The 27,442-nt window shown below is 47.4% G+C and overlaps 1 protein-coding gene across 3 annotated transcripts in view; it reads left to right on the top strand.

Moving 5' to 3' along the window:
* ZRANB3 (zinc finger RANBP2-type containing 3) overlaps positions 1 to 27,442 on the top strand; it is an 86,715-nt gene that overhangs the window by 40,292 nt on the left and 18,981 nt on the right. For 2 of the 3 annotated variants that reach the window (XM_007669468.3, XM_039913155.1), the window contains exons 4-12: positions 246 to 424; positions 4,248 to 4,479; positions 8,134 to 8,219; positions 14,946 to 15,117; positions 16,719 to 16,853; positions 21,724 to 21,843; positions 23,564 to 23,683; positions 24,463 to 24,642; positions 25,527 to 25,679. In XM_007669468.3, coding sequence (XP_007667658.2) covers positions 246 to 424; positions 4,248 to 4,479; positions 8,134 to 8,219; positions 14,946 to 15,117; positions 16,719 to 16,853; positions 21,724 to 21,843; positions 23,564 to 23,683; positions 24,463 to 24,642; positions 25,527 to 25,679 — 1,377 coding nt within the window. The remainder of the gene's footprint in view (positions 1 to 245; positions 425 to 4,247; positions 4,480 to 8,133; positions 8,220 to 14,945; positions 15,118 to 16,718; positions 16,854 to 21,723; positions 21,844 to 23,563; positions 23,684 to 24,462; positions 24,643 to 25,526; positions 25,680 to 27,442) is intronic. The other variant, XM_029071560.2, reaches the window with a different exon arrangement.

The raw sequence follows: 27,442 nt of genomic DNA, 5'->3' as shown, positions 1-27,442 counted from the left end.
CCTGTTTTATTCATTCAGTCATATTTATCGAGTGCTTACTGTGCGCAGAGCACTTAGGCACAGTTGTCCCGAAATGTGCCACCATTTCATTCGAACGCCCTCAGCCCCTCGGAGCCAAGAATGGCCTACTTTCCCAAGATCCATCTCCTGGATGGGGTTGTAAATGCAACGATCGTCCCCGGGCGTTGGCTCTTAAAATAATCTCCACCCTGTTCTGTTCTTTTCTTTTCCTGTTTCTTCTCCAGATGGGCCTGGGCAAAACAATCCAAGCAATTGCCATCGCTTACTTTTACAAAAAGGAGTGGCCTCTCTTAGTGGTGACTCCCTCCTCCCTGCGATATCCTTGGGTGGAGGAGATAGAAAAGTGGATCCCAGAGCTGGGCCCAGAAGAAATCGTCATTATTCAGAACAAAACCGACGTGGGGTACGTTCAGATTTGTCAGTTCTGTGAGAATCCTATGGACTTATTTGGTCACCATGTAGTTGCAGGGGGATTTCCTGCAGCTGCAAATCAAAAGGTAGAGTGGTAGACTGTAAAATCATTATTTCTACTATGACTCTTTTATCGGGATTTCTTCAGAATTCACTCTTGTGGCAACACCCTTTCACGCCAGAGTGGTAGGGTCCTCTCTCCAAGGGGACCCTCCAAATGCCAGCCTAGAGTACCCACCCAGACCCCTTCTAATGGGAAAATCCACTCAGCAGCGTGAGGTATGGAGGCTGTGTGACTTGTTTCCAGGGTTACATTTTGCACCTCCACACCAGCCCCCTAGGGAATAGCACTGAATACAGAGTTTCCCGTTCACATACCTGAACCTGGTTGTGTCACCACTGTCTCAACCCCAGGTCCGCCCAGCGCAGGAGCCCAAGCACCCTTGGGGGAAACTGTGTGCTGGTTGCCCTCTGGAGACTCACCCTTGCGGTTAGTAAGGGACCTTCCAACACCTCAGACTCTCTTCTCTCCATCCCTGCCTCTCTCTCCGGTGACTCATCTGGCACCCCTAATTCCCCCTTCTCCATCCGTGACTCTTCCCATCTACCTCTACCTCTACCTATCTCTACCATCTAGCATGCCTGACTAACTCTCCCTGCAAGTGACCAGAAGGGACCATCCACACCCCTAGCTCTCCCCTCTCCAATCTCTAATCCAGACCTTTCTTGAACATACTGCTACTTCTTGAACCCGCTGCATACTAAAGCGTCCGAGGAAAAACTTTCTCAGGGTAGTGCAGCTTGAACACCCCATTCCCAAATGTCCAGTGTGTGATTTCTTACTAGCACACTTGGAACCGTAAGAAATGCAACTCATTAGTGAGCCATTAATGGGTGCTGACGATAGTCATAATGGCAATTATTAAGCACTTACTGAGTGCAGTGAATTGTACCAAGCCCTTGGTTAAGAAGAGTGGATGCAGAAGTCACAGGCCCTGCCTGTAAGAAGGAGCTGTCATTCTAAATGAGGAGACCACATAAAAGTATTTGCAAGCAGTGGAATCAGAATAAATAATTTCCCGAGCCCTTGGCTACCACCCTGTGCCCAGACAGACATGCTGCTGAGTGTCATCACTCACCACTTTGGGCACTGCTCCACTGCACAACTGAGGCCCAAATGTGGAGCAGTCCTCTCTCCACTCCAGTGCTGCTTTTTGGCAGAGAAGAGGATATTTGTTCAATAGTTGGGACTTCCTTGATACCAGAATGATTGCAGATGGAGGTGGGGCGTTCTGGGAGAGATGTGTCCGTGATGTCTCCGTGGGTCGGAGATGACTGGACCGTGTTAGACAAGATAAGACAAGTTGGGACTTTTGTTTGGAGGGAACAAGAGTAGCTGCTGAATTCCCTCATTCTTTTGGATTGGTGGCACATGATCAGTAGGCCCAGGCGGGGATCACTCAATCAGATGTATTTATTGAGCAATTACTATGATGCAGAGCAGAATTAGCAGACATATTACCTGCCCATAACGAGCTTGCAGTCTAGAGGATGCTGATGTCCCCACCTCAGCTCAGTCCCCCACCCTGCCCAGGAGTCTGTCTGTTCCCCTTTCGGCCAGTCTGTCCTGTTCTCTGGGGTGAGCGAGGCTTTCTCTGCCACTTGGGGTTCTCTCTGGAGGCCATTTTCCCGATCTGACAAGAGAGCGGTGAGTGGGTCTTGTCTGTCACGCTTGGCCTCATGGAGCCTATAATTTCCTCCTTTTCATTTCACTAAAGGGGAGCACAGAGCTTCTTAAGGTGGAGACTTCATTGATCACCCATTAGTAGAAAGGGGCTCACCTCCCGGGGAGCTGGAATTGAGTCTAAACTGGGCACTTGCCCTGCTGAAGACCTCAGCATCCCAAGACTCTCACTGTGGTCTCTGAGTCACTTGTCTCTTTTTCCGAACAGTTTTCAGAGGAGACACAGAAAATTCGGAACCCAATTGCCCCATTGAGAAAATTACTTCACGGCAGACAGTGGAGCTCTCTAGACAGCTGCATTAAAACTTATGGTTCGCAAGTCCCCACTCCTGGGTGAGGGCAGAAGGGAGTGTTGTTCAGGGAATGGAAATACTATTCATGAACCTCAGTTGGTGGAAAAGTGAGAAACAGTGTGGCTTAGTCGATAGAGCACACTATCAGAAGGACCTGAGTTCTAATGCTGGCTCCGCCCCCTTATCTGCTCTCTTCCCTGGTGTAATGGATAGAGCATGGGCCTGGAAGTCAGAAGGTCACGGGTTCTAATCCCGACTCCACCACTTGTCTGCTGTGTGAACTTGCATGAGTCATTTCACTTTTCTGAGTCTCAGTCCCCTCATCTGTAAAATGGGGATTGTGACTGTGAGCCCCTTGTGGGACATGGACCGGGTCCAACTTGATTTGCTTGTTTCTACCCCAGTGTTAGTACAGTGCCTGGCACATAGTAGGTGCTTAAGAAATACCATAAAAAAAAAATGACCAAAAAGAGATGACCAATTTTCTGCAGTTGTTTAAATTGCTTTGCAAAGTTCTCATTTTGTAGATATGGGCTCTGACTTTGCACAGATTCTTTTAAAATACTTATAGCCCAATAGAAAATACCAAAATTAGTGTGCTGTAGAAATATCTTTAATGGGCAAATAGAAGGTATTTTAAGTCGTCCAAAAAAGTATCCCTCTGTTGTCCAGATTTCTGGTGGAAGCACTAATGAGGAAATTAATGTAAATTCACAAAATAATTTAAAATAGAAAATACAGAGGGGGAAAATCGAAAGAGAGGCGGAAGGCAAAAGGAATGGCCTATATCATCTGGTGTAGTGGGTAATCCATTCATGTATTGTCTAAATTCAGTCATTCATTAAGCGCTTGGGGGAATACAATATAACAGAGTTGGAGGACACGTTTCCTGCCCATGAGGAGCTTACAGTCCAGAGGGGGAGCTAGATATTAAATTATGTACATGTACTTAAGAGGTGTGGGACTGAGTGTGGGGAGAATAAAGAGCATAAATCCAAGTACAAGGGGACACAGAAGGGAGAAGTAGTAGGGGAAATGAGGACCTAGTCAGGGAATGCCTCTTGGAGGAGGTGTGCTCAGGAGTCACATAACTAGTTAGCAGGCCTAGTAGTTATATTAGTAATAATAGTATTTATTAAGTGTTTACTATGTGCAGAACACTGCACTAAGCACTGGAAAGACTAGACTGTAGACTGTAAGCTCATTATGGGCAGGGAGCGTATCTACTAACTCTCTTGTATAGTGCTCTGCATCTAGTAAGCACTCAATAAATGCTGTTGATTGATTGAAAGAAAATAGGTGGGGATTAGATCTGATCCCTGGCCCTCAAGAGACTCAAAGTCTCAAAATGTAAGTGGTGGCAGGAGGGTAGGGGGGTGAGGGTGGGGAATGGCCTGGAAACAGACAGAGCAGAGTGATGAAACACACTCGGCAGCAAAAACTCACTAATGAGAATATGAAAGTCTGAAAGAGTCAATGCAGTTTTAAAAAGGGTCCAACTTGCAGGCATTAATTTATGCACTCAGGGAATCTGCTTCATTGAATGCCAGAAACTTTCAGCTATAATTCAGGCAGTAAGAGCTCGTGATTTTGATTCAGTCACATTAAATTTGATGTAGACAGACTTATAAAGCAATTTTCTAAAAGGAGCGTCATACCCACGTCTTGAGTCTTTCTTCTTCCCCATCATTCACACATTTCTTCCCAAGATAGCCATCTTGTTTAGGATAAGTTGATTCCAGATAGGTTTTTAAAAACTCCTGGGTTTTGTTTTCTAGGAGAATATCAACCAGCAAAGTGACCATTTTAGGTTATGGCCTGTTAACCACAGATGCCCGGACTCTGATCGAGACTCTCAACCACCAGCACTTCAAAGTAGTCGTCGTCGACGAATCTCACTACATGAAGTCCAGAAATGCATCCCGCAGCAAGATTCTTTTGCCGCTAGTTCAGAATGCCGACCGGGCCATTCTGCTCACCGGAACCCCGGCTCTGGGGAGACCTGAAGAGGTATGAGAGATCACACACAGAGAACCTTCTATGGGTTTGCCCGCTCCCAAACTTCAAAGATATCACGTGATCTATTCTTTAGGAGAAGTCAATCGATCAATCAATATTTATTGGGGGTTTACTGTATGCAGAGCACTCTACTAAGTTCTTGGAAAGTACAGTACAATAGAGTTGGTAGTCACGATCCCTGCCAAGAAGGAGCTTACAGTGTACAGAGGGAGACCAACCTTAAAGAAACCTGGGCCTTGCCTGGAAGCTCTTCAGAATGTGTGACTATGCCAAGACCACTGGCCATTGGGCTGGCAGGCACCTGGGGGTTGGGGGGGAGGGGGTTGGGTGTGTGTGTGTGTGTGTGCGCGCACGCGCGTGTGTGTGTGGACAAATTGACTACCTGCTTTGTAGGGTCCATGATCTCATTATGCAGCAATATACTCAAGGGGTAGTCACAGGCTGTTGGAATTTTCCATTACAACCCTGCTTCCCTAAATTTCTGGTCAAACGAGACCATGATCAGTGGTAATTTTTGAGCACTTGGGAGAGTACAATAGAACAGAGTTGGTAGACACGTTCCCTGCCTACAGTGAGCTTCTAGTCTAGAGGATTGAAGTCTACGTTCCTCCTTGGCTGTGACCAGAGGTATTAGAGAAGCAGTGTGGCTTAGTGGAAAGAGCACAGGCTCGGGAGTCAGAGATCGTGGGTTCTAGTGCCTCCTCCGCCACTTGTCTGCTTGTGACCTTGGGCAAGCCACTTAACATTTGGGCCTCAGTTACCTCATATGTAAAATGGAGATTAAGACTGTGAGCCCCACGTAGGACAACCTGATAGCCTGGTATCTACTCCAGCGCTTAGAGCAGTGCTTAGCACATAGTAAGTGCTTAACAAATACCGTAATTATTATTATTACAAAGTTAGGAAGGCTGTGGACAGGGTTACCCCCGAATTGCTGTTCCCCAAAACCCCCACAGCACCACACCAGGATGAAGGGCACCCGGAAAGGCTGGTGGGGTGAGACTCAGCACAGTCCCAGAAAAGCACTTCTCCACCCAGTAATGGGTGAGCTCCGGAAGCTGAAAAACCGAGACTACCAGTAGAATCAAGAAGGGTTGGGAGAAGTTTCTGGCTGAGATGTCTCTCTGGGGTGCCATCCATTCATTCATTCATTCGTATTTATTGAGCACTTAATACGTGCGGAGCACTGAACCAAGCACTTGGGAGAGAGTTCAATGCAGTGCCAGAGCAGGGACGAGCGCAACTCTAAACATCCTACTGGTGACCAAGAAAGGTTATGTCAGACGTGGGTTTCGAACCCATGTCTCCATTTGGAGACCAGAAGCCCCAACTAGGGGAAGTGACAACTTGAATCTGGCACATCCATGATCTCTCCCCGGGCCCAGAGGAAGCTTGATTGGATTTGTCCAGTCCCTTCCACCCCCAGGTCAGAAGGGGCCTGAGCCTTGGGTCTTGGGTCCTCCTCCTGGGCCAACATGTTCTTGGGCCAGAACTGGGGCCTGCTGCATCTGGAGGATCCGAGGGGCGGGGCAGGGGGCAGACAGTCTGGCTGTGCTTCCTCTCCCCACCCTCCTCACCTCCAGGCCGGCCTGTTGGCATGCACTGCAGCTGCCCCAGGAGGCACAGGCTCAGGAGGTTTGGCTCCCGTGGGCTACCAGTACTGGACCAGTCATGTGAGAAAGATGTTTTTCCTCCAGGTCAGTTTAAAATTGCTGGCAAGGCGGCTAACTAAAGAAACCAGCTTTGAGAAATCTCAGACTATTTTAACTCACCTCCTTGGGGGTTTTCTGCTTTGATTACCTTTTCCTCTTTTCCTTTTGTTGTGGGAACCTGGGAATGAATCGTTTTCCCTCTCCCCTTCCGCCTCTGTCCCCACGCCTGCCCACGGTCCTCTGTCACTCCCACGTACCTCCCTTCATCCTCCACCCGGTCCTCTGCCTCCCTCCTCACAGTTCACCTTTCTGCTGTGACCTTCCACTCCTGCTGGGGCATCCCACTTAGATTTCACGGTTGCTTCTGCCCCGAGAGGTGGAAGATAGATGGTAGGATCGTCAGGGCTGCACATGGAGATGCTTTTTAGTCAGTAATGGCCACCTCTGCATTCTTTAAAAAGATTTTCTTCCGAGTCACATTGAGCTCCAGGAAAGAGCAAAGTCACCCTGTCCTCTGAAGAATATGCAAATGTTTTGAAAGCTGAAAAGGAATGCTGAAGGAAAGGAACTGAATTTTCTACAGTTTACATTTGCTCTTCCATTAAAAAAAAACACCTTTCAATGTTATGGAACATGTGGAGACCTTTGGTTTCATTATCAACAATATTAACAGAATCCTAAGTGTGTAAAGAACCACACACTAGGAGCGGAAAGGACATATAGAAGGAGTACAAAAAGCAGTAAGTCACTTATGCATATAATTGTACTTATCTTCATCACTTGTGCAGTGTTTAATAATAACAATGATGGTATCTGTTAAGCTCTTACTATGTTCCAGGCAGTGTACTAAGTGCTGAGGTGGATACAAGCAAATCGGTTGGACAGAGTCCGTGTCTTACGTGGGGCTCACAGTCTCAGTCCTCATTTTACAGAGGAGGTAACTGAGGCACAGAGAAGTAAAATGACTTGGCCAAGGTGACCCAGCAGACAAAGGGTGGAGCCGGGATTAGAACCCATGACCTCTGACTCCAGGTCCGTGCTCTATCCACTGTGCCATGCCGCTTCTCTAACGGCAACCGTTCAACTGCTCATTCTGATTAATCTATTTGTAAAGATTTCTCTGCCTTCCTCATAGTGTAATCTCTTTTGTGGACAGGAAACATGCCACTTCTTGGTTTTGTACTTCCTAACCACATAAGGCAGAGCATTGCACCCACTGAGCATTCCCAAAATAAATGCACTTACTATTAGCAGCGTGGCTCAGTGGAAAGAGCCCGGGCTTGGGAGTCAGAGGTCATGGGTTTGAATGCCGGCTCTGCCACTTGTGAGCTGTGTGACTGTGGGCAAGTCATTTAACTTCTCTGTGCCTCATTTACCTCATCTGTAAAATGGGGATTAACTGTGAGCCTCACGTGGGACAACCTGATTACCCTGTATCTACCCCAACGCTTAGAACAGTGCTGCACATTGTAAGTGCTTAACAAATACCAACATTATTATTATTATTACTACTGTTATTACTGGTCTACCCAGCCCAGCCCTCTGTCCCAAACATTGACACCTGGTTGTTGAAGGAATTGTTTATGCTAATGAGTAGGGATGGGCCATCCAACATCCTAAATCTGCCCTCTCCATCCCTGACCATCCCCCCCGAGATCCAGCGTGGACCATCCAACACCCCAAGCTCTCACCTCTCTATCCCTGACTCTCCTAGTGACGACATTATAGATGCTCACCCATGAATTTAGTCAAACCGTTCTCGATCTTATGATATTCTCGGCTTTCAGGACTTCTCGTGGAATTCCATCTGCTTACCACCCGCTGGCCCATTTTATGAGGACTAAAACATTTTATAGTTTCGGTTTGCAAGAATAAACCATTTACGAGCTGTTCGTTAAGAAGATTAAAATATAGAGTAAATCTTCTTAATGATCATTTATAAGAAATCAAAAAATGTACATTTAACTTTCGTGTTTGGTTTTTTTTTATGCAGCTCTTTATGCAGATTGAAGCACTTTTCCCAAAGAAATTTGGAACATGGACTGAATATGCAAAAAAATACTGCAATGCTCATGTCAGGTCTGTGGAATCCTATTTTCCCTATCCTTTTTTTTTCCAAATGCAGATCCGTACATTCTGTGTTAAAATTGAATCCAAGCGGCACATTGTTGCCCTGGCCCCATCCCCATTAGCCAGATGTGCAGACAGAAGGGACCAATGGTCAAATCAGGTGCCTGGGAGCGTGAGGTTAGAGGAAGGGGGGATCTTCTAAGGGTCGGCCCTGAGCCAGGATAGCACAGTTTAGCATCCCCCCGCACGGTGGGATAGAAGGGGAGAGCATGTACTCGCTGAGGCCCCTGGGACCAGCCCCCAGAAGGTAGAATCAGAATTGGAAAGTGGACAGAGATAAGGAGTATTAAACTTGGGAAGGTCAAAGCCGAGGAATATGAGGAAAACGAAGCATCCTAAATGTTAGTACCACAGAAAAAGCTTCACTGATGAAGCAAATTTAACCAGTATCCAGAGGCAGCCAGGCTGAATGAAACAAGCCACTAGAGGATTCTGGTTCTGAGACAGGAATGAAAATCTAACATCTCAATCAATCAAAGGTTTTTATTGAGCACTTTCTGTGTACAGAGCACTGTACTAAGTGCTTGGAAGAGTAGAAAACAATAGTGTTGGTAGATACGGTCCCTGCCCTCATGGAGCTTATAGTTCAGTGAAGGGAGACACATTAAAAGAAATTACAGCTAGAGAAAGCAGGAGAGTAACAAGATTGGGGTAGGAGCATATCATAGTGTTTAAGGGTGGTGCGGGGCTGGAGTGGGGAGAGAATCAAAATGCTTATGGCGACTCAGATGGGTGGGCGAATAGGGTGGGGATTTGAGGGGTTAGTCAGGACATATATGTATATATGCACATATTTATTATTCTATTTATTTTATAATATGTGTATATAATTCTATTTATATTGATGCTATTGATGCCTGTCTACTTGTTTTTTTTGTTTTGTTGTCCGTCTTCCCCCTCTAAACTGTAAGCCCATTGTTGGGTAGGGATCGATTCTATTTGTTGCCGATTGTATTTCCAAGCACTTAGTACATTGCTCTGCACACAGTAAGCGCTCAGTAAAAACGATCGAACAAGTGAATGAATGACAGGCCTCGTAGAGGTGTGATTTTAGTAAGGTTTGGAACACGGGGAGGGTGGTGGTCTGTCGGATATGAAAGAGGAGGAAGTTTTAGGCTAGAGGGAGGGAGGACGTGAGCCGGGGTCATAAGTGAGATAGATGGGATTGAGGTACGGTGACCAGGTTGGTTGTTGTGGGAGATGTGCAAAGTTAGATATGAAGGAGAGAGCTGATTGAGGGCCTTAAAACCAATGGTAGATATTGCTAAAGCTCACCAGCTCACCAGCCAAAACGAGCTCACCTTCTTTATGCTTTTGGCTTCCTAAGACTCCTTTTTTTTATGGTCTTTGTTAAGCGCTTATTACCAATAAGTGCTGGGGTAAATACAAGCTAATCAGGTTGGACACAGTCCATATCCCACTTGGAGCTCACGGTGTCCCCATTTTACAGATGAGGTAACTGAGGCTCAGAGAAGTGAAGTGACTTCCCAAGGTCACACAGCAGACAAGTGTCAGAGCCAGGATTATAACCCAGGTCCTTCTCAATCCTAGGCCCGGGATCTGTCCACTAGGCCCCTCTTCTGGCAGTGACTCTCCCAGGGTTGCAGACGAGCTCTCCACCCTCAGGGTTAGGCTCCTTCCAGCCCCGGGCATCCATTCTGACCGCAGTTGCCCATCACAAGTGCCTCACAGACATTTGCGTGTGAAAACTGATGCTGCCCAGCTCCACTGTCCCAGCAGGGGAGAAGGAACGTCTTCCCATCAAGTGCTCCCATGGACAGGACCCAGTGCCACCGGGGACCCAAGTCCCTCCCCATCCTCTTTGTCCACTTCCCCGAGGGCAGGGCCAAAAAGCTTGTCCCTGTCCCACTGCTGCCTGCCGACCAGCTGCAGTAGCGGGCAGCTACAGAGGACGAGCAGAATGAGGCTCTGGGCTGAGAGTAGACCTAGAATGGAGGGACACCCCTGCTCCCTTTGGGGGCCCACAGAACCGAGAAAAAGAAGCACCCACAACTTTCAGCAGTGGATTGGGGACCCCTCGGCTGGTGGCAGTTCCCACCTGTGCTGCCTGCTGAGCAGCTCAGCATCCCGACCAGAGGAAGAAGACCCTCTGATCCAGTCTTCTGGGTTTTAGCAGAGGCGCAGGCAACAGCCGAAGTCAGGAGTGGTGGGCCCGAGTCCAGACATGTCCGGCCTTGCAGACTCTCTCAGTGTAGTCATTCAAATGGGGGGTGACTCTGCCTGCCACCTTCCTCCTTTCTACCCTTCCTCCCTAGCCCACCCCCCAGGCCCCTTCTCTTAGGACCGGACCATTCAGCCCTGGCTGGCCCAGGCTGATCACACTGTCCTCAGGGGCTTAGGGAAAATGAGTGTGCAAGATTGCCTGGAAAGGGAGGGGGTCACATGCCCAACTGCTGTACTCTCCCAAGCTTTGAGTAGAGTGCACTGCACCCAATCAGCTGATCAGTGGTATTTATTGAGTACTTACTGTGTGCCAAGAACCATACTCTACACCCATTGTGTTCTCAGTAAAATGCTTTTACTGTTATTACTCTGTGGGTCTCTTTGTCTCTTTCTCGCTCTCAAACTTGAAGGGGCTAGGATCCTAGATAGTGCTAACCTGGGGGTACAAAATCTGAAGACCCAGATTTGTTGGTGCTTATGCTGAGTACTGTTTCAGAGCAGTTTCTCTTTGGGAAACAAACAGATTTGGAAAACAAGGTTTTGGTGAACCTAAGGGAAACCATTTTGGAAGGAAATTAATTTTGGAAGTCTAATCTTTGGGGCATTTTCTAAACACTTATTATTCGTCAAGCATGGTACTAGGAACTGGAGTAGATACAAGATAATCCAGATTGGAACTTGCTCCAGTCCCACATGGGGCTCCCAGTTTAAGCAGGAGGAACAGATAGTGAATCCCCATTCTACAGATGGGTAAACTGAAACGTGGAGTAGTTGTGACTTGCAGACGAGTGGCGGAGCCGAGATTAGTATCCTAGTCTCCTGACTTCTTTTCATTAAGCTATGCTGCTGCTTATCTGATCATTGACTGCCAGAGGTTCTGTTCTTCAACATGTCATTTCATGTGATTAAGTTATTCCCCCATTTTAGGACATTTAAATCCCTGAGAGTTTGACTTCAGTGATGCCATTTTCATGACATTCAGACAGGAAAATGCTGTGTTTTTTCCGTTGAGTTTTGACTATGTGAAGGTGTCATTTTCACACCACAACTTTGTGTGGGATGGAGATTGTGGTTTGCGACTTAGTCGTAGACCATTATTTTATTTCTGGAATGTCATCAATGAATCCCAAATCAAGTTAAGTCAAGCTCTAGCAAGAAAATGTAACTGTGCTGTTTAAAAATAAGTTTTATTCTTAATGAGGGCCTAAATGCAGGCACACAGAGGCGTGTGGCTGCAGTCGTGGCCCCTTTTTGCATTTGGCCACCCCCTGCTCTTCAGCATCATCACTCCCACCTCTCTCTGCCTCCACCTTCCGCTTCCCTCTCACATCACCTCCCACCAAACCTACCGCTCCTTCCTGGCATGTTTCTCTCCTCCCTCCCTCTCTCGCTCTCTGTCTCCCTTCCCTTTCTTCCCTCCCGCTTGTTCACTCGCTCAAACCTCGGTGACACCAGAGTGACGGGCAACCGCCGGCTCCTGAACAGTGCCCTTCGGCCTCTCCCCAACTGGCCAATTGGTGGGAGACAGTCGATTAGTCATATTTATTGAGCGCTTACTCTGTGCAGACCACTGTACTCAGCACCTAGGTTCAATCATTCGGGTGGTATTTAGTGAGAGTGTTCTGTGTGCAGATCAATGGATTAAGCGCTTGGGAGAGTATGGTGTAACAGAATTTGTAGGCTCGTTCCCTGCCCACAAGGAGCTTACAGTCTAGAGTGGGAGACAGATATTGATACAAATAAATAATCAATGTTATTGATTGAGCCCTTTCTATGTGCAGAGCTCTATTCTGAGCACTTGGGAGAGTACATCAGAAATTGGACACGTTGCCTGCCCATAGCGAACCTGCAGACTAGAGAAAATTACTGATATTATGATGATAATAACAGTGGCCTTTGTTAAGCGCTAACTACGTCTCAAGCACTGTACTGGAGTGGATACAAACAAATCGGATTGGATACAGTCTCTGTCCCTCCTGGGGCTCACCGTGTTAATCCTCATTTTTTACAGATGAGGTAACTAACAGAGGCACAGAGAAGGTAAGTGACTTGCCCAAGGTCACAGAGCAGACAAAAGGCAGAGAAGGCTTTAGAACCCCGGTCCTTCTGACTCCCAGGACTGTGCTCTATCCGCTAAGCCACGCAGCTTCTCATAAGAAGCATGTTCCTAAGTGCAGTGGGGATGAGGGAGGGATGAATAAAGGGTGCAAACCCAAGTGTAAGGACAACTCAGAAAGGAGAACGAGTAGAGGAAATGAAAGGGCTTAGTTGGGGAAGACGTCTTGGAGGAGGTTTTAATAAGGCTTTGAAGGTGGGGAGAGTGATGATCTGTCAGATATGTAGCGGGGAGGGAGTTCCAGACCTGAGGCAGGATGTGGGCAAGGAGTCAGCAGCGAGAGAGATGAGATCGAGATACAGTGATTAAGCCCTCATTTCCGTTTCTTCCATTCCCTTCTTCTTCACCCTGATTTGCTCCTTTTATTCGCTTCCCCCTGGCCTCACACCATAATTTATATCCCTGTCGGTCTCCCCTTCTAGACTGAAAGCTTGTGGTGGGCAGAGAACGTGTCTATCAACTCTGTTATAGTGTTCTCTCCCAAGCACTTAGTACAGTGCTCTACACACAGTAAATATGCTGAATTGATTGACTGGGGAAGCTGAGTGGGCTGAAAACCCTGATGTTAGTGGGTCTGAATGGGGTGAAAACCCAAGTGCTGTCAGGGCTGCGTGTACCTGCTGTCTTTCTGCCCCGAGCATTTTTACCATTTCCCTCTGTAGGATAAACTGGCCAGCCCGTAGGGAGAGAGGTTGGGAATGGGAGGTGAACGGCTGCATCCAGATGTGTGCCGGGGAAGGCATCTGAGGTTCTCCCCTCCAAATCCAGAAAGAGCTGCCTCTCCGAGTCATAGATCCTATTTATGGTGCCTGGTTGTGTCCCAGAGGGCTGCGTGTTGTTTTATGGTTTTCCTCTTCAAATCTATCTTAGCATTTCAAGGGAAACTATTAATAAGGTCAGGCATATTCATAAACTGCTTTCATTGACTATCATTATGTTATAAATTAAAAAGTAAAATTATTTGAGATATAATTAAAGGCATTTTTATTCTAATCAATCTGGCTTAGCTATGTGTCACGAAAGATTTTCTAATCAGCAAGTGTAGTTTCCACCTCATTGTGCCTTGGCACTAGTAGATTTTTGCAGCTGTCATTATCTGTTCAGGGAGAAGCAAATTGACTTGGTTACTATGGGGATCTGACCCCAAAATGGACTGTTTTATCCCAGAGAGACTTGATCGGGCTGAAAAACGCCTTGGAGACACAGTCACCAGTGCCACACACCAGCTCCGAGAGGCTAAGCTCCCTGCACAACCTAATCAGTCGATCAGTGGTACTTAAATGAACACCTTTTACAGGCAGAACACTCTCCTAAGTCCATGGGACAGCACAATGCAATAGAATTGGTAGACACAGCAGGCATTAAAATAAATCAGAGCAGGGGAAGCATCAGAGATTGAAATAAGTTAATAATAATAATTGGGGGGACAATAATAATAATTTTGGTATTTGTCAAGCACTGACTATGTGCCAAGCACTGTAGTAAGCCCTAGGGTGGATACAAGGAAATCAGGTTGGACATACAGGGGGCTCACATCTTGCTTAAAGGTGTCATCTTAATTAAAGGTGGGCAAAGGTGTCAAAGAAGGGAGGACAATTCGGGAGGGAAGATAAGAGGTCGGTCAGAGAGAGCTGCTTAGAGTTCCAGACAGGAGCCAGTGTTGTGGGGGTGATGATGCGGGGGAGTACCTAAATGCTTAGGGGGTGGGACCAAGTGCACGGGAGAGGCCGGAGAGAGGGTAAATAGGAGGTCGGGGAGAAGATCTTGGTCCCAGATGATCACCCTCTCCCCATAGCACTTATGTAAAAATCCTGATACTGTACTATTCATTTTGATGTCTGTCTCCGCTATAGGCAATAAGCTCTTTATGGGCAGAGATTTTGTCTACCATCTTGTGGTATTGTACTTTCCCAGGGACTTAATAAAGTGCTTCTGCACACAGTAAGCACTCAATAAATACTATTGATTCCACAGTTCACTGTACCTTAATTTCCTTATCTGTAAAATGGGGATTCAATACCTAGTCTCGTTCCTTCTTAGACCCATGTGGGTCAGAGACTATCTGATTTGAGTATCTCATATCTCATTCCAGCATTCTTAGTACAGTCCTTGGCACGTAGTAAGTTCTTAACAAATACCGCAATTATTGTCATTATTATTGTTATCATTAAGCCTCCTAAGGCCCAGACTGTGAGCTCGCTGTGGGCAGGGATTGTCACTCTTTATTATTTTACTGTACTTTCTCAAACGCTCAGTACAGTGGTCTGCACAAAGTAAGTGCTTAATAAATGAGATGGAGTGAATGAAAAATACAAGCAGGGTAAGCAAGTACCGGGTCAGTCTGCCTGTTCACCTATTTATCCTGCATTTTCCAGGTATTTTGGAAGAAGAATTCAGTGGGACTGCAGAGGGGCATCAAATCTAAGTGAACTTCATCGGCTTCTAAGTGACATAATGATCCGAAGATTAAAGAGCGAGGTTTTAGCCCAGCTGCCACCCAAAGTTAGACAACGAATTCCATTTGATCTTCCGGCTGGGGCTGCTAAGGTGAGGATGCAAAACTTGAGTGAGAGCATTGGAAATCATTTTCTTTTCATAGTGTAGCATTCCCAAGTGTGGGGTTTCCAACGTTCTTGCAAGAACAAGACTGGTGCACTTGAAATATTTTTCACTGCAGCCATTTCCCGATTTTCTGAACCCCTCCCCACTTTTAAACCTGCTGAAAATGCACTTCCTGCAGGAGGCCTTCCCCATCAATGGCTGCCACCTCAAGAGGCTGTGTGGGCAGTAGCAGGAGATATTTTTGAGCCTGAAGCCCTTCCACCTTCACCTCAAAACAGTTGCCTCCCTCTCCCTCCCTCCTCGCCCCCGACCTCAGAGTGGGGCCTTCTTGGCCAGGGACCTGAGGCGATGTCTCCTCTTCTCCATCATCCTCAATAGGACTGGTTTCCTCACCCCAAGGCCTTAATCTTGTCCTCTCCCACTGGACTCTAAACTTCCTGTCTGCCCCCTAAACTGAGAGCTCAATACACCCGTGCCCAGCCCCGATCAGCTGCCGGCGGAGGGTAGGGAAAGGAAAGGAAGGGCCGAGGGGACAAGATGGGAGGGGCTGCAGGGAGAGGCCTTCTGGAGCTTCTCTGTGTTTCTTCCCAGGTGCTTGGCACCATGCACTTCGCCCAGGGGGCCCTCAGTAAACACATGGCTCGCTTTCCACTACAGCCAGGACTCGGAGGCCCCAGGAAGGGTTGGGAGGGGTCACGCTTTGGGTTCGCTTCTTCGGGCTCCCTGGGAGAAGCTGGGCAGGGGCAGAGTTGGGAGGGGAGAAGGAGAGCGGGGCCTTTCAGCAGAACAGAAGCCCGGCTAGGGAAAGCCAAAGGGAACATGTCTTCAAGTCCTGCTTATTCTTGCCCAACTTTCCATTCTTTTAACTAGGAAATCTTCAATCTGGGGCACTCACCAAGGCCCAAATGCTCTCTGCCTCTGCCCCTCTTGGGGCTGAGAGGAAGTTTCTATTGTGCTGACACTTTCGCTTGAAACCTGGGCTTCTCTGGAGAAATTTGGCCATAAACCTTTGGTCGGGCAAGATGTACAGTAAATATTTTCCCTGGATTTAGAGATATTAGGCTTCCTGAAATAAGGAGAATGGGGACCCTTTTTGCCTTAGAGCAAGGTAGAGTAAATATTATGGAAGCGAGTCACTAGCTGATTACACTGCATTTTTGATTTACTTAAGGAACGTTCCCCAGGTCTTCACACCCGTTTCAATAAAACTGGAGTTTGCTGTAAATGTATTTTACCATATACTTTTTTCTTTTTTCCATGCCCTGCTTTCTTATGTAATTGGATTTTTTTTTTTTGCTTTGCAAAATGTTTCTCCTTAAGAGGAAGCTCATAGTGTTTGATTTATGATGTTAGCAAAGTGCTTTATTTTCACCCCCAGCTTGTCACTGATTCTATAATTGGTAGGAACATGTGACTGACCTACCTCTGCATTGACGTTTCTGTGTGAGCAAGGTGGCGTCTTGGGGAATTTTCTCTTCTCATCTTACCTTTCTGCAGCAGGAGAAAGTGGGACGTGATTCACAGTTGCATTAATTGTTCTGCCCTTCGTGCTGTATTTCTAAACACAGTTCTCTCCTCCTCCATAGCAACTGAATGCCAGCTTTGAAGAGTGGGAGAAATTGATGAGGGCTTCAGCCTCAGGGACCACTGAGAACAGTGGTGACTTCTCTCGGGCCATGGGACTGATCACACGCTTGTTCAAAGAGACGGCTCTTGCCAAGGTAGTCCAGAAATTTCTCTGAAATCCCATTTCTGCTCTGAAGAGGTTATTTTTAACCACTCAGCCATTTTTAATTAAACATCTCAGTTGTAATGTCATTCCTCTTTTGTCTCTCCCCTTGTTTTATTCCCTGTCCACGTGTGGTTGCAGTAACAGAGAGAATATTGAGCTTCCAACCGTCACATGCCGGGGACCCTGACTTAGACCGGTCCACTGGGCTAGTCGAGAGAAAACTGAACCAACCTCAGGGAGTCCCGATGAGCTCACTTCTAAAATGAATGGACAGATCTTTGGCTTCTGCATCTTTTTAGTGACAGATGGGCTGGCTTGAACAGTACAAGCGAGAGGTGATTTGGTCCTTCATTTTGCTACTTTCCAGTTAGGGCGATGCGAGGCCGAAGATTACAACAGTAAAGCCCATTTATTAGTGTGCTTTAGATATTAATGATGAGGCATTTATCAGAGAGAGAAAAATTTAGCCAGAATAATTGAAGAATCCTTCTCATAGCTAAGCCAAAATTGAAAATGATAAAACTCTTAAAAACTCGTGCACTTCCAAAGAGTAAGCAAGCAGCAGTAAATGTAAACAGTGGCAGAAGACATTTGAGGAACAAGTGTGCAGAGTAGTATTCTCAACACTACGGGGTCGAATTAGAGTAAGATCCTTCCCTCCTCCCCCAACCAGCCTGGCTGGAGCCGGGGAAGCCCCACCTCTAAACCCCATTGAACGCAGTTTCTCTTAGAGCTCAGTCCCTGGGCGAGTGGCCCCTGGGAGTCCCTGTCCCCAGCACCCCAGAAGCCCCAGCAACACTGCACGGCTTCAGGACCTTCCCCGGGGGAGTTTGAGGTTGGAGAGGCCCTCGAAGCCTCGGCCCTGCAGGCTCGTTCTCGTGGTGGTGTTGACTCGACCCTTACTGTAGGCCAAGCACCGTGCCAAGGACTGTGTCGAGCGCAGGGGTAGATCCAGGTTATCAGAGTCATTCTGGCACTGTGGGTGGAAGCAGGTCCCATTGGCCACACTTGGGAGTAATTCCAAAACTCAAAGGCATCAGGGAGAGTTAGGATTGGGTTTTGAGCAGAGGCTGACAGCTAGTGAGCCTAAAGCCTGGCGAAATGGGCTCTAGCTGCAGGACGAGTGATTTTGGCTTGGATTGGAAAACAAGATCTGAATTCCTGAAGCTCCTCCATTTGCCCCCTCTTTTTCTCACCATTCATTCTTGTTATCTGTTCCTCAGCCCCTCAGCATGTACGTACATAGTCTGATACTCCGCCATTTCCCCTATCTATAATTCATTTTAATAGCTGTTTCCCCCCACCTAAATTGTAAGCTTTTTTGAAAATGGTATTTGATAAGCTCTTACTGTGTTGTCGGACACTGTTGTAAGTTCTGGGGCAGATACAAGTTAATCAAGTTGGACACAGTCTCTGACCCACACTGAGCCTCATTGCCCTCTTTGAGGCCAAGGGATCGGGTCTACCTACTATATTGTATTGTCCTCTCTTCTCTCCCAAAAGCTTAGTATAGTGCTCTGCGCCCCGTAAGTGCTGCATAAATAGCAATGATTGCATCTCAAAGTCTTCTCCTTCAGGAAGGTAGTTTCATTTATGTTCCCCTTATCCCTACCCAGTCCAGTCGTGTTTCCATATGGCTGACATGACTCCTGCAGTTGTGTCCCCACAGAGAGGACTGTGTGGGGTGGTGGTTTGGGACCCGACCTCTGTACCTAGGAACTGGATCTCAGCTGGAAGTTCCCAGCCCTACGTCTGGTTTGGTCACGGTAGAAAAATAACTGCCAGTCACATACTCGCTCTGACATTTGGTGGCAAGCTGCTTGTGCACAAGGAGCGTTGCTCGTGCTTCGCTAGTACTTTCCCACATGCTCAGTTCAGTGCAGTGCACACAGTGGGTGCTCAGTAAAGACTATTACTACGACTGGGAAGCAGCATGGCCTAGCAGAAAGAGCAAGAGCCTGAAAGTCATAGGTGGCAGGTTCTCATCCCAACTCTGCCACCTATCCGCTGCGTGATCTTGAGCAAGTCACTTAATTTCTCTGTGGCTTAGTTATCCGCATCTGGAAAACGGGTTAAGACCGTGAGCCACGTGTGGGAGAGGGGCACTGTCTGACCTGATTACTTTGTACCTATCCATCCAAGTCCTTGGTATATAGTAAGTGCTTACCACAATTAAAATTATTACTACTGCCACACACTGCCTTAGAGGCAAAGTGGTAGCTCAGAGTCAGTCTGGGGAACTGGGTAAAGCTAAGGCATTTCCAGAGAGAAAAGTAAGCTGAGCAATATATAGCATTAGTCTCAAGGGGAGATTTCATCCCGAGACTTTCACTGGTCTCAATTTAGGAAGTCTGGAGAAGAGAAGAATTTATGAAAGCATGTTTCTTTTAGAAGAAAGAAAGTATTTTCAGAAACATCGGGAAGGTATTTAAGTGTGAAGATCTGTCGTCTGGCCCAGGACACCGTTTTTAGAGTTGCCCTTTCAGTTAGAGCCTGAAGGGTTCATTTGTAGGGGTTTGGGAGACGAGAGGAGCACTCTCCGCAATACCACACTAAGCAGTTGTGAAATGGTACTTTTCTCACCTTCTCTTGCTTACGGCCAATCATCTATAAAACGGGGATTAAATACTTGTACTTTCTCCCGCTTCGACAGTGAGCCCCATGTTGGATTGGGACTGTGTCTCTGTCCTGATTATTCTGCACCCACCCCAGTACTTGGGTACAGTGCTTGGCACATGGTGAGGGCTGAACGTTATTCTCGTTTACCTTTAGAGATTGAGATTACGGAATGCCAAACCTGGAGGGAGCCTCCAAGCCATCTGACCCAAGTCTCCCCCTGCCTTCCCACATTGCTGACAGATGGCTAGGCCCCTCCCTCATCATTCAGGGAGGGGAGGGGTTTTTTTGTATGTGTGTGCGCGCGCACGTGCACGAGTGGCAAATTGCTGACCTTTTGGGTTTAAAGTTGAACCTCCCAACGAGGCTCACCGGTGTGTCTGAGTGCAGTCAACGTGGTCGCTGCAGGGCTACCGATGCAGCCCATGCCACGGCCTGCGGCCCCACTGGGGCCTTTTCGGCCACACCCGCATATGTTGACTGAACCTCACCACATGTTGACTGAACCTCACCATCGGGACCATATCCCCAAGCCCCGATAGAGAGCGCTGGGTTTAAGATGGACAAATTGGGAACGCCAATGGGAACTGGCCTGGGGCGGCTGGCCAGGGTCAAATGTGGTCCCAAGGAATCGGCAGTCAGAGAGGAAACCACGACCTAGATAGCCGCTCCTTCTGTCATCTCCCCCGTCCCCCCCGCCCCGGAGCATTATACCGTTTCTTGGGACTGATAGGGGGTGATGGATGACTTTGTAGCGATGCCACTTTTCAGAAAACCTCTGGCATCTGCTGTCAAAAGCACAAATATAGGTAAATATCCCAGCTCTGCCGCTTGTCAGCTGTGTGACCTCGGGCAAGTTACTTAACTTCTCTGGGCCTCAGTTCCCTCATCAGGAAAATGGGGATGAAGACTGTGAGCCCCACGTGGGACAACCTGATTACCTTATATCTACCCCAGTGCTTAGAACAGTGCTTGACACGTAGTAAACGCTTGACAAATACCAACATTATTAAATAGTAACTTTGTTGTTCATTTGTGCACCTCTCTAAATTAAATACCCTTTTGGCTTTCATTAATCACATCAATGAATCTGCTTGAATAGCTCACGCTACAAAAATAAGCCCTTGTAGCAAAATAAAAAGTACTGGCGAGCCTCTGCATTTTCCGCAGCTTCAGTGAAACTTTTGATCAACAGAACCTAAACTGTCGCCATCATCAAAACATGCCATGCCTTTTACATTGCAAGGAAAGTCATACAGGGTGATTTTTTAAGAGATGACACTATAAATGAAAAATTTGATTATGAAAAAATTGAAGTTTTTGTGAGTGGTACCTAAAAGGAACATTCCGTATGTATGGCTTAAGCATTTTCTAATCAACTATCTACATATCTTTGTGAAAGTAATAGCAGAAGAAATTTGTTCCTTTAGCAAACGAAAAAACCTTGTGTATTGTCTTGTTGCCATGACAATAGAACTGGAACACAGAACTCAAGTACTTGCATTGCAAGGGTTTTACTTGAAAAATTTAAGGCAAGGGTTGAATTCCAAGGACAAAATGTTTGACATTCTCTTTTCTAATCTGAGTGTGGATTTGGGTCATTTTTGAGTCATCTTAGGTGTATGGAAACCTTGGTGATTTGGTTTCTTTGTTTTAAAAATATCCAAAGTCTTGTTTCATTTCACTGGTCTCTCTAGCAGCTCATCTTTCAAGTGAACGGTTGATGTTTGTGGTCCTCTGCTGAGGTGTTTCAAACCCTGAGTTCCTTTGCTTCTTGTGGCAAAGGGCAGGTTTTTCGAAAACTGCTCATGTGTTTTCCCCCCAATCCCAGCTAAGGGTTACATGAGAGCAGGTCGAAGCTCATATGGAAGAGCTCCCAGATGCAGTGTGGCCAGCCCCCTGGCCCATGTGTATTTGTGCATATTTATTATTCTATTTATTTTATTAATGATGTGTATGTATCTGTAATTCTATTTATCTATTTTGTGCTATTGATGCCTGTCTACTTGTTTTGTTTTGTGGTCTGTCTCCCCCTTATAGACTGTGAGCCCGTTGTTGGGTAGGGATTGTCTCTATCTGTTGCTGAATTGTACTTTCCAAGCGCTTAGTACAGTGCTCTGCACACAGTAAGCACTCAATAAATATGATTGAATGAATGAATGTCAGGAGCCAGGGGTGGTGGGAAAAGTCTCCTTACGCATTTTCTGGAGACTGAGGAGATGATTTCCTTGTGTCTACCCCAGGCAGGGGCGGTGAAGGACTACATCAAGTTGATGCTCCAGAACGAGTCACTCAAGTTCCTGGTCTTTGCCCACCACCTAAGCATGCTGCAGGCCTGTACCGAAGCAGCTGTAGAAAACAAGGTGGGTGGTACTGCTTAACATAAAACCCAAAAAGCACATCTCCTCTGAGAGGCTTCCCCAGGACCTCATTTCCCCTTTCCATCCTGCCCTCGGCGTTGATTATACACTTGGCTTTGAACCCTTTAAGCAGTTCGATGCTCACCCCAGCCCCACAGCATTTATGCCCCTCTCCCTGCTATTTCCCCTATCCATAATTTAGTTTAATATCATCTGTCTCTCCCTGTTGACTGTAAATTCCTTGTGGGTGGAAATTGTGTCTACCAACTCTGTTGTGTTGTACTTTCCCAAGTCTTTAGCGCAGTGCTCTGCACACTGTAAGTGGCAATAAATGCCAACGGTTGATTGATTGGGTACCCTCAAAAGATTCTCTTGAATTTTGCTTATGAGGAGATCATGTAGCAGCCTGGATCCCCAAGAATGTTGTCATTTCTTTTAGTTCTGCTGCAGCCAGCCAGACACCCTCTGTACCCAGCCGGGCAGCCAGGCAGGCAGGTGGAGGGTGCTCTTCTGGGCGTGTGGAAGGCGGGGGGACCAAACCAGGGACTAGGGGAGGGGCAGCCTGGGGAATGCATTTTGGAATTCTGGATATGATAGAATTATTTCTAATCCATTGAAGATCTGGGACCAAATCCTGCTCACACGTGCTGTCTTGCACTCTCTTTCTCTCCCTCACTCTCATATAGTATTTGCCAAGCACATACTATGTGCCAGGCACTGTACTAAGTCCTGGGGTAAATACAAACTAACCAGGTTGGACATAATCCATCTCCCACAGAGGGCTCACAGTCTTAATCCCCATTTTACAGATGAGGGAACTGAGGCACAGAGAAATTAAGTGATGTTCCCAAGGTCCCCCAGCAGGCAAGTGGCAGAGCCAGGATTAGAATCCAGGTCCTCTGATTCTCAGGCCCATGCTCTTTTCACTAGGATGCACTACTTCTCTCCTCTCGTCTTTGAAGTTAGTAAAGGTTGCATCTGTAAAGCTAGGGTAAGAATTCAGGACTTAGAAATTGAGCTAGAAATTTCAAACTTTTGCAGAAAATAATAGCTTGTGTTGTTTTAGAAGCAAACACCCTCCTCCATGAGTCTGGTTCTGCTAAAAGCAGTGTTTATGATTTTGAATGTCCTTGGAGGTGAGGAGAGTCCGCTTCAGCTGTGCACATCTGCTCCCTCACCAAGCCCTTTCCTCCAGCAATACCGACCCCCAGCTGGAAAACTGAGCCACAGATTTGGGGATTTTTGGTTTGAGAGACTCCCCAAGGATCTTAGACTTGACTCAGGTGCCATTCGGTGTCATTGAGAAGCAGCGTGGCTTAGTGGAAAGAACACAGGCTTGGGAGTCAGAGACTGTGGGCTCTAATCCCAGCTCTGCCACTTATCAGCTGTGTGACTTTGAGCAAGTCACTTAACCTCTCTGTGCCGCAGTTACCTCATCTGCAAAATGGAGATTAATACTATGAGCCCCATGTGGGACTACCTCATTACCTTGTATCTATCCCAGTCCTTAGAACAGTGCTTGCCACATAGTAAGCGCTTAACAAATACCATTATTATTATTATTCCATCACATTTCCCATTTCTCATTGCTGGCACATGACCCCTGACTCCATCAGAACTGCTTCAGATCATGAAACTAGGACTTATGGATCCTCCCTGGGATCCCTCCGCCAAAAAGGGTTTGTCCCCATTCTGCCATTATCTGACCCTCTGTCCACCCTAGGTCCGTTACATCCGAATAGATGGAAGTGTCCCATCTTCAGAAAGGATGCATCTAGTACAGCAGTTCCAGAAGGATCCAGACACCCGCATGGCCGTCCTCAGTATTCAGGCCGCTGGCCAGGTACGTTCAGCTAATGGTATCACCACGGAGGAGAAGGGAGGAGGAGGAGGAGGAAGAAGAAGAGGAGGAAGAGGTAGAGACCCGGGGTGTCGGTTCCCAGTCTGAATGCTGCTCCGCACCATCCCCATCTGGAGCCTGATCACGTGTGCTGGGTTTAGGCGTCCTCTGCATTCTGTTCCGGCCAGTGCCGCGAGGGTCAGCAGAAGGGACAGGGGCTCAAAGCGGGGTAGGCTTCTGAGGCTGAGCAACAGGGAATGCTACAAGAATCCTTGTTCTTCGGGATGGGAGGATAAACTGGGGGAATACTGATGCATTTTTGCTTGCTCTGGAGAAGAATGCCCTTGGCTTGGTCACCAGGGGCATGATGTGTTAGAACTTCTACTGCAGTTTGTTATATGTTCTATTAACATTTCCCACTAGGAGCCATAAGTACAGTCTTCACTGGGAATAATAAAGCAGTTTTCTCTGAAATCTAGCCTCCCAGCTGGCATTTGAACTATAAATAAATACACTTAATGTGGCTTTCTTTTCACCAGGGGTATCGCAAGTTCAATAGTCCTGTTTGGCTTGTAAATTTGACCCAAAATGCTTCTTGTGAAAGCCTGGCCTTTTAGAACTCTTATAGCTCTCCTGTCAGAGCGGTGGATTGGACAGCTTGGTCTCCTCTGTGGGAACATCGACACGGCAGAGTGACGTCCTCGGGTCTCCAGGAAACCCACCTGGAGCAGAGACAGACCTTTCTTGCTCTTTGCCTTTTTTGTTGTTGTTGTTGTTTTTAGGGTTTAACTTTTACTGCTGCCACTCATGTTGTATTTGCTGAGCTCTACTGGGACCCAGGACACATCAAACAAGCAGAAGACCGGGCTCACCGAATTGGGCAGTGCAGTTCTGTAAATATCCACTACCTCATTGCCAATGGAACGCTGGATTCTGTCATGTGGGGCATGCTGAACCGCAAGGTACACCTCTGAGGAAAAATATGTTACTAACTTGTCATTGTGAGAAGTGCCCTACCTCGTAAAGTAACATCCTGACCAAGGAGGGCCATTACTGGGTCAGACCCACTTTCCTATCAGCCTCTGGCTCTGTCTCCAGCCAGGGCACTGGGATGTTGGAAGGAACTGGGTGCTTGTTGCCCTTGTGGTCACCCATCCTCAATGGTCAGGGATGGGCCATCCAGCACTCCTGATTCTCTCCTCTCCATCCCTGACTCTTCCCTGCCCAGTGACCCTGACCACAGTGACCCCACTTAGATCATCCAACATCCCTGACCCTTCCCCACAGTGACCCCACATGGACCATTCAACACCCCTGACTCTGCCCTCTTCATCCCTGACTGCTGTCATTGCCCCGGGGGCATATTCTGGGGAAAGGTAGGGGACAGTGAACTCCATTTTTCAGATAGAAGGAGTTGGGGATGGTTCAGGACAGGTAAAAAGTTCCTAAGAGTGTGAAGGGCCCATGTGGCAGAGGGCCAAGGATCCAAGGCACCAGCCAGACTCTCAGAGGCATCTTCCCTTTTCCCCTGTGAAGATCATGACATGGGTAAGAGATCCAGGTGGCTCTGCTGGCTCGGGTAGTGAAAAGGCAAAGCCCAGCCAACCAAGTGCTTTCCACTCTTTGACTCAGTAAAATGGGCTGGGTTCTACCCCAAAGGTGAAAACCCAGTGAAAATGAGAAAATCAGAGCCAGAAAGGGGACATTTCTGCTGAGAATCGTATTCTGGATGGGTGGCACTATGGATGCCGGCTTTGTTGCCTCCAACTCTGGAATTGCTTATCACTTAAGGCACTTCGTGGGCCAGTGGAAAACTGTGAGACTCCCGTGTGTATTAATCCCACAGGCGGGAATTACCGGAAGCACTTTGAATGGCCGGAAAGAGCGACTGCAGGCTGCGGAGGGTGACAGAGAAAAGTGGGATTTCCTGAGCTTTGCCGAAGCGTGGACCCCAAGAGAAAACCCTGAGGAGATCCAGAATGAAACCTTGTTCACTCAGGTAAGAGGATACAGTCCATCTCTTTCCTTTGTTTTGCTCCATCTCCCCCAAAGCCTTAGCTTCCTGGCTTCCTATGGAAGAAAACCTTGCAAACTTGTTAATTTGTAGATAACCTTTAGAGAAAGGATCAAACCTCTAAATCAGCCCTCCTAGTGTCCAGGCGAGGTAGCGAGCAGGTAACACATCCCTTCCTGTTCCCTTAGAGGGACCCCTCAGCCCAGGCTGGCCTGGGATTTAGTGAGATCACACATTAGAGAATAGCAGGTGCAGGATCCGAGTTGGGATTGGTTATCTCCTGTTCCAGGGCTTCTTCTCCAGTTCACCCTTCCTGTACTTGGTCCTGGCTGGTTACAGCCCCAGTGAGGAAGGGGCCAGAAGTCACAAAACAGTCCATCAGTGAATGGTATTCATTGAGCACTTACTGTGTGCACAGCATTCTATCAAACACTTGGGAGAATACCTAAGTCGGTAGATGTGTTCTCTGCCCCCCATGAGCGTAAACGTGATATTCATTCGGTCTCCCCTTCCAGCTTCAGACGAAGAGGGAGAACCATCTGTATGGCCACGTCCCGATTACGTAGCTACTAATTTTGCCTTCCTTGTGACATGAGTGAAACCGAGGAGAGAAACCCTAGTGGAGAGTCCAGGGCAGCCCCGCCAGTTACCCGATCAACCTTAGACGTTGGGCTGCTCCCAGGGCAGAGGGAGGACTTAAGGCCCGAGCGGAAGCCCGTCTCCACTGGCCGGCTGTGAGAATGGGGTCAGTGGTTCCCGTCGTCATGGAACAGAGGATCCCGTGTGCGCAGATTGCTTCTTACCTGTGGCCTTTACCCTTTGTCTTGACATGCCTAGGTTGGGAGGACGCTTAAGAGTTTCCCCTTCTCAGTCAATCCGTGGTATTTATTGAGCACTTACCACAGTAAGAACAGAGCACTGTACTGAGTGCTTAGGAGAGTACAGTACAACAGAGTTGGTAGACACAATCTCTGTCCATAAAGAGCTTACAGCCTACCAGGGGCCACAGACATTAAAATAAATTACCGACTGGGGAAATACTCACGCATAAGAATATTTGCATAATCAATCAATTCCATTTATTGAGCACTTACTGAGTGAAGGGCAGTGTAATAGATGCCGGGGATAGTACAAGATAACAGTGTTGGAAGGCACATTCCTTGCCTACAACAAGCTTATAGTCTAGAGGGGGAGACAGACTCAAAAATAAATTATGCATGTGAATGTAAGTGCTCTGGGATGGAGGGTGGGATGAATAAAGGATGCAAATCCAAGTGCAAGGATGATGCAGAAGAGAGAGGGAATGGGGGAAATGAGTTGGGAAAGGCCTCTTGGAGTAGATGTGATTTGGTAAGGCTTGGAAGGAGGAGACAGTGATCATCTGTCAGATATGAAAGAGAGCCGGGGGTGGGTGGAGCAGTTCCAGGCCAGAGGTAGAACATAGTCAAGGGGCCGGAGGAGTGAATAGATTGGTGTTAGAGGAGCATGGCGTGTGGGCTGGGTTGTAGTAGGAAATCAGTGAGGTAAGCTAGGAGGGGGGCAAGGTGATTGAGTGCTTTAAAGTCTACAATAAGGAGTTTCTGTTTGATGCAGAGGTGAATGGGAAAACATTGGAGTCAGTCGTATTTACTGAGCACTTAGGGTGTACAGAGCACTGTACTAAGCACTTGGAAGAGTACCATATAACAATATAACTGAGACATTCCCTGCCCGCAACAAGCTTACAGCCTGGAGGTTCTTGAGGAGTG

Source organism: Ornithorhynchus anatinus, chromosome 9 (assembly GCF_004115215.2).
Source record: "Ornithorhynchus anatinus isolate Pmale09 chromosome 9, mOrnAna1.pri.v4, whole genome shotgun sequence".
Lineage (NCBI taxonomy): Eukaryota > Metazoa > Chordata > Mammalia > Monotremata > Ornithorhynchidae > Ornithorhynchus > Ornithorhynchus anatinus.
Note: the sequence above shows the minus strand (reverse complement) of the source record. Positions and strands in the feature narration are given on the sequence as shown.